Genomic DNA, 11,273 nt, shown 5'->3' on the forward strand with positions numbered 1-11,273 from the left:
TTTATTTTAAAGTTTTTTAACTTTTATATCAATAATAGTTAACATGTGCTACATTTTTGAATTTCATTTGTTGCTTGTGACCCTCCCAGGTGTTGCCGACGCCTAGTTTTGGAACCTCTGTGTTGGTGAAACCTGCCTTGCTCAAGTCCAGGACAGTACAAGAGAGGGGAAGACATTTCCACCAGGTAGCCCCCAAGGACCACATGTGTAGCCTGCAGGCCTGTTCTAAAAATAACACAACTCACCAGTGAGCTGCACCTAAAATTTGTTTGCGTTTCTAATAAATGTAATAATTTATTTTTTATACTGTCAAATTTGTATTCTCATATTGAATTTGACTATTGACTATGATTTGTTAAAAGGGTTGGTCAGTGGCTAGTGAAAATGGGACATTTTTCTTATGAAATGTTGTAGAAGTGATCATCTGACAATTTAAACAATTGCTGAGATTAATAGAAATAAAGTTTTGAATATTGATTTGATCTGTTTCCCACCTGTTGATAATTATTGTGAGAAATCATTAACGTGATCAGTGTCTTCACATAGACGAGTATCACTAATTATATATCATATATCATTAATAATAATATACAACTAAAGGCAAACTGAGCAAATGTGTTATTTCAGAAGAGTGTATCAAACTGGTAGCCTTTCGTATGACTCAGTACTCATGAAGTAGCTCTCAGTTTCAAAAAGGTTGGTGACCCCTGCTCTAGGTCTTGATTCTGCTCTCTCACCTGGTAGAGAAAGAACATTTTTCTAAAGAAGAGGTGAAGAGGACTGCCATCAAACCGGTTTGTCCCAGTTACATGCCTCACCCGCTGCATGCTTGTGCCTCATGATTATAGTTGCTGTCTTACTTTCAGTCTCCCTTTCAGTCAGTGACCAACTTTGGCTTCTCAGTGTCGTCTTACTGCTTTTCCACTGTCGGGTTACACCTCAAGAAAGACAGAAGGCACCAGGTGAGAGGCCGGGTTCAGGAAATCTGTCTCCCCACGCCACAGCTCATGTGAGGTGACTGTTTGTTTGTGTGTAGACCATGACTCCTGATGTGGTGGGTTAAGATCAGGGCCGCTGCTGACTCCTGAGGGACTTGCACTCATGTGACACCAAATAGGACAAAGGAAACAGGTGGCTTTAAAAGGCAGTTTTAGGGTCTGTGAGATCTTTCTTTTCTTATTTCTAAATACTGCGATTTAAAGACAAATGAACATACATTGGTGAACTTTGTATCGGGTTGGTTGCCCATGTAGTGGACATGGACTCTCCTCATCTCTCCTTTCCTCACCTCTTTGTTCCTCTCCTCTAATCAGTTCATATCTATCAACATTCCTGCTCTTTATCAGATCAGATTTTCAAACAGTGTGTGCTGTAGAAGTGGAAGGTCGTTCCCTGCATTTTAAGCATTACATGTAACCTGGAAATATGAAACCTGAAATAAATGTGTTAATAATTCTCATAGATTCATATTCACCAGACAAATGTTTTTGCGTGACAAAGGAGAATGATCATGGCCATGCGTTAGAAATGAAACCTCTCCTGGGTTATTGACTTTATCTAGCTGTTACTAAAGTGTCAGCTATAGAAACTGTAAGTGTAAGTGTGTCGGGTGGTGAGGTGTTGAACGTGAGGGGGAACGCTGACAGGCTCATTATCAGGCTGGAGGAGGCAGAGCGGTGATTGACATGAATAATGTATCGCAGTGGGAGGGGCCGGTTTCGGGGGCTGACTCTAGTGCTGAGCCGTGTGCGTCACGTCGGGACTTGAAGAGCATGGACGAGATCTGAGAGTGTGTATGAGTGTGTGTGTAGAGAGAGGGAGAGAGACTGGAGGAACTCTGAATGCATCGATCACCAGGTAAAACAACTTTATCGATCAAATATAGATGTTGCTGATATCCGGCTCTGGTTGGGAAGTGTTATTTAACCTGTGCTGTAGAAATGGTTTGGATTTGCCTGAAACCCTCGGTCTGTGAGTAGAAACGTAAGGTGCCATTTGGCTGCTGTTTGTTTTAGAAAGTCAAGTACACCAGTCATTAATAGATTTATTATAGATTTCAAAAGCGGATGTACATTCATTGTGTTTTTCAAATCATTTCTGAATGTTTAACTCACCTGTCTCTGGTCATGTTGTACTCTAAGTAACCTATAGCTCATCTAAGCATGTAATAAAGCAAGTATAACAACAATATTATGAGGCAAATTCAATTAAGAATTCATACAACATGTTATATATATATATATATATATATATATATATATATATAGTTTATATCGCTTATGGACAAATCTTTGAACTAGAGCAGAGTTTGTGTTCTTTGACATTCAGCGTGCTGGGTGCAGACTCAGCAGCCTGCAGCAGTGTTATGTGAAAACACAGGTAGAACAGGATCATCGTCATCATCATGTGTATCTGCCACCATACACACTGAGCACTCACTCAGGATGTGAGGGGTCAGATTCATACGGGCCAATAAACCCCTCGACCTCCAGTCGGTTTCTGTGCAGAGGCTCGATGTGTTAATCTCACCAGTCTGAGCGTGTTGAGAGGAATGAAGGGATCTGCCACAGGCTGTTAACAACAACCTGCAGCTGCCATTGGTCTGACAGGGCCTCAGTGCATTATTTTTTTCATCATTTGAAATTATTAGACCTTTGCATGCTGCAGGTTAGACAGGGTTTTTATGCCTAAGTGTGATCAGTCGCTGGAAAGTGGAAAATCTGAACTTCATTAATCTTTTCAGACATGAACTCCTTGTTGTCCGAACAATTGGACCTGGGCTTTCTCCGGATTTTGCCTTTGACACATTATGAACGCAGTGACTTGTTTTTTTTCATCCTGATATGTTTGTATTTTTTATCTTTTTTGCGTCCATCCCATGTTAGAATTGTCATGACTATTACCACTGGCTTGCTTAGATCTTCCGGACTTCCTCCTGCTGTTATCTTACATGGGATCACTGCATGGGTCTTACATAGGTCTTGCAGGAGAAACTCCGGAGGATGTCCGGAGCCTTGCACTCAGAGCTTTGGGTTCTCACAGAAGCCGTTTTAAGAAACTACCTCCGGGGGAAAGTCCAGAGAATTGGTTCTGGACTTTCGGAGTTTATCTTTCACACATGAACAAGGCAGCAAGAGATCAGATGCATTTTTTCATCTTAAGATATGCTTTTAGTTCTTTTCAGTTTGGCTTCCATCCCACGTTAGAAATGTCATTGCTGTGCCCACTGGCTTGCGTGAATCTTCTGGAGGATCTCCTACTGTTTTCTCACATGGGCTCATTCTGACATTATCTGTTTTTTTATACTGGGGGCTGGCAGGGGAAACTTCAGGGGAAGTCGGCAGCCTCTCACTCAGACATTTGCTTTCTCACATAAGCCGTTTTCAGACATGACCTCCAGGGGAAACTCTGGAGAATTGGGTCTGAACTTCTTTCGGAGTTTACCTTTCACACATGAGAAAGCAGAGGGTGTTTATCAATTCGGACACATTCACAACAACACAGAAAATCATTACGTATTCCGCTGCAGGGATCACATATTTTTGTTAAAAGTACATCAACCCCGGCATCAGCCATTTTCGCCCCAAAGATATTTGATTTCTTTTTGTATTTTGTGTTAAATATATATAAAGTGTTTTTTTCTTTACCAACTTTGTAAAAATGTTTAGATTGGTAACAAGTTTTTTTTTTTTTTATTAATCATCAAATGCATTTGTATAACTTGTTAACATTGATTTGAACAGACTTAATTTGTTTGTTGCTAGTTGAAGTATTTAAATTGGTAAACACAAAACCTTTTTCAGTGTACAAACAACTTTAAAACGTCATCAACACATACCTTCACTATTACAAGGATATATGCGTACAAGTTATAACTAGTTGATAAAAGCAGCTGCAGACATATTTAAACTGCAGGAACACAGCTTCCCTACCAAGAAGCTGAAAACCTGTTTGTGGCAAAGGATTTCTTTTTGGCATGACACGTATCCCTCCTATGTGTTTGAGTTGCAACTATGTTCACAAGGGGACGATTCCCGTGTGTGTGCATGCTCCCTCTGCGATTATTTACCCATTCTGATGTGTGCAAACACCCGCTGCACTGGTACTGCACTGAACCACATGCCAGACTCCTCATCGTCGCGACACTATATTCTGTCTATCTGCTGCCTTTTTTATTTTCGCACCAAAGTCACAGTGAAGGAGACTGGCGTCAGCTATGCACACTGGCCTCAAATCTCCGGCCTGTGCACGCAACCAGAGGTGACAGAGCAGAGCCGGGTTCCCAGGATTGTTTTGACCCACACCTGACCTCCCATTTCTTCTTTTTTTCTTTAAACCTTTTGAACAAGCGTTAATGGATATTGATCAGATCCGGATTTATTGTGTGACCGGTAATCCTGGACCCCTGGTGGGATTCTCCAGATGGTCCTGCCCTAACTCCTAAATCAAGGATTTTGTTCTGATAGTTAAGTTTTTTCTCTCTAATTGGTCCAAAAGTATTTTACTCCTGTGATATTCTGCCTTTAAGTAAGTTTAAAATGAATACATTGACAGATTGGATTTATTCTTGCATTTATATTAAGGATGCATGTTTCTTAAAGCTTGGAAAGAAATATTTCAATGTCATATCAAAGCCTGTTTTTCCTGATTCCTATTATTGACGCAAACAGCTGACATGTGTTTTTGCTCCAGCCTATGTTGTTCTTGCAAATTCCCAGTTCAGGACCATTCTGTCCCCCAGAGGGACGCACAGTTTGACTTGGATGCATCTCATTAATCAGTAGATCACCATCACACCTTCCTCTCCTCCCATAGTGAGCTGTTTGTATGTTTTTTTAGAAACGAGTGGGTAAACATATGCTTGAAGCTGTAACGTCCCCCCGGGTGTTTTGTTGTCACAATTTACAGATGGGTCAGTAATTGTATTTGTCATGTTGTGTTATCGGCCTGGCTGCTGCTGCTGTCAGTGCCTGATTTATGGCCCCTGGCCTCAGTGAATCTCTCAGATCCTCTCAGTTGCATTTGCTCAACAGGCTTTAAAATGCCTCCTGTTGTGAGATGAAAAGCCACAGTATCATCTCGCTAAAGGACGGCTCTGCTCTGCTGTCATCGGTCTGGCTTGGTTTACTGTGAATGTTACAAATCCTACAAAGACCAACGCTGACTGGTAGATGAAATATGCTGAGAAATTGTGTTTAGCGTGTCAACCTTTGAGTGCATGGCCATGTACTGCTTTACATGCCTGTAATGCAGCCCTACAGTGGGAAATACAGCAGGAACACATGAGGATATCTGTAGTGAGAGAAGGCTCACAGTGTGATCATTGTCTCTGTTTCCTTGTGAGATTGAGTGGAGCAGGAAGTGTGGAACGATTGCATAAGAAAATCAGGCACATTTGATGCTTTGGTTTTCTTAAACCAACACAGTGTCTCTGCAACTCTGTGCATTTAACCACAAACCTCCTCAATCTGTGTCTGTCTCTGAACTCCCTTCTCTATGTCACAACTCTGATTGTGGGAGATTTGAACATGCAGGTCTGCTGTCCAGATAATCTTTTTGGCCGAGAGATTTTAAACAGGGTTGAACCTTCAGCAGGACTGTCACGAGGCACAACAACGAGTGCCACACCCTTTCTCTCACATGGTATTTCAGCACGATAACAATAGATGATATACTATGCGAGAATCATTTGTGTCTCTGACACTACATAACAATTACTTCCTCTAAATACACAGACTGCAGTATTTACTTCTTAAGTGTTAATCAAATTAAAAGTAAGCTTGTCAATACTCTGTGCACAAGCATGCCTCAAAAGAGGATTTGGGTCTGGCTGCTAACCCCCATTAGATTGCATTGATCCCAGACCTTTAGCCGTTACACCCACGTACATTAACTGAAATTCGAATTCTAAGTATGTGACATTACACAGAGGACAGGGAGTGTGTGTTCGGTGAAGACAGAAAGCACCGTTCTCTGCAGACTCAGACAATACACAAAGCTGAGACAGTCAATTGTGGAATAACAAGTGGATCGCCAAAAGGATGAATGTTTAGGAGAGTTGAGTTAGTTGCCAAGTGGTTTTAGGGCATCTGCCTGTGGAGTCAAATGGGTGGTGTTGTAAAGTTCCCCTCATGTGTGCAGTGTGTGACTCTATATGCCCTTTTTATACATGTGATTATTTCTCTCAACTGATTATTGGCTCCATAGTCTATAAATATCCATCACCATCACAATTTTTAACAAGTAATGTCCTCAAATTGCTTATTTTAATCTGACCTAAAACAATCGTTAATCAAATTTCCACACGTAAAACCTTTAGAAGTATTTGAAGAGATTTTCTAAATGAGTAATTTAAATCATTAACTGATTTTAAAATGTACAATAAACTGTAGCTGATTCATTTTCTATTGACTAATTTGTTAGTTCTCTCTTCCAGTTCATCAAAATCTGTGCAGCTTGCATCTAGTAAACTGTCATCATGAAATGTGAAGGAATCTCTTCTATTTCAACCTTTCTTTCCCAAACTCCTCCATGTTCCATCCACTCATTCTCTCTTCTCCTCCTCCATCAGGACAAGTCATGGCTGGGAAGCCATTCCGGGCCACCTACATCTGGAGCAGCATCATCTCCAATCTCCACACTCATGTGGAGGTCAAGCGCCGGCGCCACAACCTCAAGTCCTACCATGACTGCTTCCTGGGCTCGGACGCCGTGGATGTGGTGTTGGCACACATCACCCTGAACCGCTTCTTCGGCGATGAGGCGGTGCCTCGTTACAAGGCTGTCCGTCTTTGCCAGGCCCTGATGGACTCGAGGGTGTTTGAGCCAGTGGGCATTAAAGTGTTTGGGAAGGAAAAGAAGCGAGTGACGTTTGAGGACAGCAGTTTCAGCTTGTACAGGTTCCTGAGCCCGACGACCACCTCGTCATCATCGCTGGCTGACTCCAACTCTCACTCCACCAGCACCATCGAGAGCGGCTATGACTCACCAAGCATGAACAGGAACAAGAACAGCTACAGTCCATCACATGAAAGGTAGAGACTCGTGTCACAACATCTTCAGATCTCATTTTTGATTCGCTTTGTTCTCCTTCCTCCTGATAGCTAGAGCTAATCCCAAATCCAGCGTGGCCTCTGAAAACTAGTGAAGCATGACATGAGACTCTTTAGATGCCATCATGTAGTCGTGTTTCGATACTATTCACTTCCAGTAACACTTTGTTATATTTCTATTTGAGTGTGTTTAACAGGATCACACAAAACTACTGAACCAACTTTATTGGAACTTGGTGGAAGTTTCTTTTGTCATTTTTGTTGGCGCTGACTTGATTCAGGGGGTGGACTCACTTTCTTTAATCTCGCAAGATAGTGCGTTCACCTTGACAGTACTATGCGTTCTTGAGTGCCCTTCTAGTCACCAGTTCGGCAACCGGGGAGCTCTCAGCAAAGACAGGCAGGGTGCTTTATTGATGAGTGGCGAACACATGGCCAGCACTTTCTGTTTGTTCCCCTTTTGATCTGATGTTGTTGTAAGAGTGACAGCTCCAGACCGCACCAGAGAAAGTCTGACGTCCCTAATGGCAGATGAAAGAGGAGCCATGTGCTCAAACAGTTTAAATGGGGCTTTTGTTGTTCGCAGCATTGGGCCAAGTCAAGGCTTCATGGGAATAATTCAATGTAAACGGTGAAGAAAAAACATCACATGTCTTATTTAATGTCAATCAGAGATTGTTTGATGCTGGAAAGTGAACATTTATTTAGTCAGTTGGATATAAAGTGAGTCATTGAGCATTTTTTCTTTCTTTAACTTCCCACTGATTGTTGTTATTTTATGACTCTTCAGACAAGAGGTGCTGAGCTACTCCACCCACTCCCCCATAAACACAGACAAATCACTAGAGGACGTGCTGGGAAACCTCAACCTGAGCTCCACCATCACCCCTCAGATGATGAACCTCGGCCTCTCGCAAGAGCGTAAGTGGTGTCTGATGAGACACAGGACAGGCTCTGCGTTTTCATCCACTTTGTGTATCTGTGTTCCTGTGACCCTTAATGACTTTTAGCTCTGTGTTTTCACAGTGGTGTATGAGGTGTGGCACCAGCAGGCTGTGTTCAGGCTGCTGCAGCTGGTAGAGCTCCCCCTGCTGGAGAACCTGTTAGAGGGCAAGGACGCATCTCGGCCTCCGCTTCACACCATGGACAGTGACCCAGACCTGTTGTATACATCGAGCTACCTGGATCGAGAGGTCCTCAAGGCTTTCAGTGAAGCCCAGTAAGTCCTTTAACAATTTCAACCTCTTTCAATTTTCTTTTCACTCTTATCTATCTATCTATCTATCTATCTATCTTGTTGCAATGCTTCTTATACCAATGATTATGTCTAACTTACATCAATACAAAATTATTTAATATAGACGTATTTTTATCTGCAAATTAGAAAAATCTATGTTGCTCTACAGGAAGCAGTCGAGTTCACTAAATATCAAATCTAACGGGACCCTCCCTCTACCTCTCTGTCACTTGACTTTCTCCCCCCCTCCCTCAGGGCTGATGAGTGGATGTCAGGGGCGGTGGACTGTCTGGAGTTCCTGCCTGATGAACTGGTGGTGGAGGTCAGCCGAGGTTTGGCCGGTTGTGCAAATGACCTGCTCCAGTGTAAGAAGCTGCTTTACGAGGTGCTGGCTCAGCATTACGGACACACACAGCAAGCGCCGCTGCTCAGCAACCACGTTTTTGACATCCACTCGGGCATCTCAGAGCTACTCGGTGAGAGGGGGAGCTGGTTTAGTGTTGGTTTGAGGCTTTCATGAAGATGATGCACAAAGGCAGGGTTCAAATACATTTTCATGTATAGGATTTTCCTGCCCATGTCACTTTAAACACAAAGGCTGCTTTTCGCTAGCGCAGCATTTTCATCCTTGTGTTTCCTTTCGACTGTTTTCAGTGAACGGTAAGCGAGAGCAGGCTCTGGAGGCCCTGCAGCTGAGCCTGAAGCTGCAGGACTCTCGCAGCAGGGAGGAGCTGCGCAGACTCCTGAGATTCATGGCCACTGCAGCCAGACTACAGGAGGTCAAACTGCACAAAGAGGTGAGAGCTTGGGCGCATCTTGTGTACGTCTGTAGATGTGTCTGTAAGATCTTCGTTAACTCTTAATGATTCTCCGTCAGATTGAGAACAGAATGGCGGTGAAAAGGTCTTTCTCCAGTGCCATCGTCTACAGCAGGAGACTCCCCAAAGGAAAGGTGGACTTGATGGTTCTGTTCATGATGGATAACCACTGCGACCTTTTCAAAGTAAGTGTTACTAATTTTTGTGTGTGTATATGAACGTGTGGAGACATGTCACGATCTGCAGGGAAGAAAAAATGCTGTTTACGCTGGATGTTCAGAAGCAGACTTGTAACCAATCAGACACTAGATTCAACATAATTGTATTCATATTGATTTGGATCTTTAAGTCAAAGTAAGTAGAGTTTTAATAAATTTTTTTCTCTCTTTTCCACCAGATTCCTGTCTCTCTGCACAAGATGGTCAGCGACAGAATAACAAACATTGTAAAAGGGAAAGATCCAGATATGATAACAGGTTTACACATTTTTCTTTTACCTCCATTTTAGTAGAAGTCCCTTTTCTTTAAATAAAGATTTTCTTTCTGTGTTTCACGTTGTTTCTCCACCTCTCCACTGCAGGAACAACATACTGTACAAGACTGAGCGCTAAGGCCTTTTCAGAAAACGTACAAAAAACCACTAAAGAGGAGCTTTGGTCTTTACTGCAGACGATCCATGAGAACCCTGAACTCTCCATTAAAGAGAAGAGACGACTGCTGGGACAGTTTTACAAAGGCCACCCAGAGATATTTGTTCAGTACTTTGGAAAAAGATTGTCCAGTATCAACATGTTGCTCCAGTAAACTTTTTATTTAAAAAAATAAATTCATGTATCATAATGTAAAAAGACTAAGATGTAAAAAGAAAAGCTGATGTGATGAGTTTTGTTATAGTGAGTATTTGCCTGCATGTAAATATTTAAAACTACTGAAAAAGAATGTGAAGTTTCAATTGATACTCTTGATAAGCTGCGTTATTTAAGGACATATTTACTTGTCTTATATATTTTAGATATTTATTTAGTGCTGGACACTAACATGAAATGTCTGTGAGACTGTTACTTTTCCAGAATGACAAAATTCATTATTGCATTCATTCTTTTTTATGCGTCTTGATGGAGTTTTTTTGCATCTGCAGCCAGTAAGGATAAGTCTGCACATGACTTTCCAATGGACATACTACATATATATTTGTGCTCGTGCAATAGGAACAGTGTTAGCAGTTTAAAAAGATTTGTCTGTTCATGTGGTTTCTCATATACAGTGCGATTAACACAAGGCATGAGAAGGAAATTTGAACTTGGATTTGAACCTGGAAATTTGAAAGTCTGATGATGTGCTTCTGCAAACAGTCAGAGACATTCAGGAGAATCATCCCTCTGGGCTTTTGTGTTTGTTGCTACAAAACAGATGTCAGCACGTTTTTCTTTTTTTTTTTCAATGAAAACCCTTTACTGCATGTTCAAGTTTCTGTTTTAAAATGTTTTTTTGTACAACTGCTTCCACCGGTGATAAAACATCCCTGGACTACCTTCAAACCACACACACACAACTTGTTTGCATTTGGTCAGATGTTAATAAATTCCAGCTGGACATGACAAACATTCATATATGTAGGTAGAGGTTTTTTTTCCTGTTGTAGACACCAAATGTGTATTCTCTGATTAAAGAGAACAATGTCCACAAATGTTTCTGGTTTTGAGGTATGTTGCAGAACTTTATGCTCAAACACAAGACAAACTGTGGACATTGCTTTTTCTGTGAAATGCAGTTTCCGCCCTTTGTCATTTCGTTCCATTTAAAAATCATTATATGACCACAAATGAATCAATGTATGTGAAACACTATGTTTAACATACAGTTAAAAGATTGTTGAGCTCAGTGTTGATGAATGGACATTACTGTGTCTTTCTATTATTCACATTTTCACCCACAACACATACCCCTTCATCTCAGCATCTTAAAGAGCAGTTTAAAATGCAACCAGCAGCTTATCTATTCTAGAAAATGACAAGTACCTTCTTTTCTAAGACCTTATGCTCAGTTAGTTTTGTTGATGCTGGAAAGAAAAAGTGAGAGTGAGAAAACAAACAATGCTCGAGGCAAATATTATTTATTCTAAGCTATTAGATATAAAAACTTTTTTACAGTCAGTTTTTGTTTGTA

General features: G+C 41.4%; 1 protein-coding gene across 4 annotated transcripts; it reads left to right on the forward strand.

Annotated features, from left to right (window-relative positions):
• The first annotated feature begins 865 nt into the window (after positions 1-865).
• On the forward strand, positions 866-10,713 carry depdc7a (DEP domain containing 7, paralog a). 4 transcript variants are annotated; one of them, XM_069522846.1, is made up of 9 exons: positions 866-962; positions 6,572-7,034; positions 7,843-7,973; positions 8,079-8,271; positions 8,545-8,765; positions 8,944-9,086; positions 9,167-9,292; positions 9,505-9,583; positions 9,688-10,713. In XM_069522846.1, exons 2-9 carry the CDS (start codon positions 6,580-6,582, stop codon positions 9,909-9,911), a joined length of 1,572 nt encoding a protein of 523 aa, XP_069378947.1. In that variant the 5' UTR covers positions 866-962; positions 6,572-6,579; the 3' UTR covers positions 9,912-10,713. The 4 variants fall into 4 exon arrangements, with proteins under 4 accessions (XP_069378947.1, XP_069378954.1, XP_069378950.1 ...); XM_069522853.1 differs by lacking the exon at positions 866-962 and adding an exon at positions 987-1,009; XM_069522849.1 differs by lacking the exon at positions 866-962 and adding an exon at positions 991-1,014.
• The last annotated feature ends 560 nt before the right edge of the window (positions 10,714-11,273 follow it).

The sequence above is a fragment of the Paralichthys olivaceus genome, chromosome 1, assembly GCF_024713975.1.
Source record: "Paralichthys olivaceus isolate ysfri-2021 chromosome 1, ASM2471397v2, whole genome shotgun sequence".
Classification (NCBI taxonomy): domain Eukaryota; kingdom Metazoa; phylum Chordata; class Actinopteri; order Pleuronectiformes; family Paralichthyidae; genus Paralichthys; species Paralichthys olivaceus.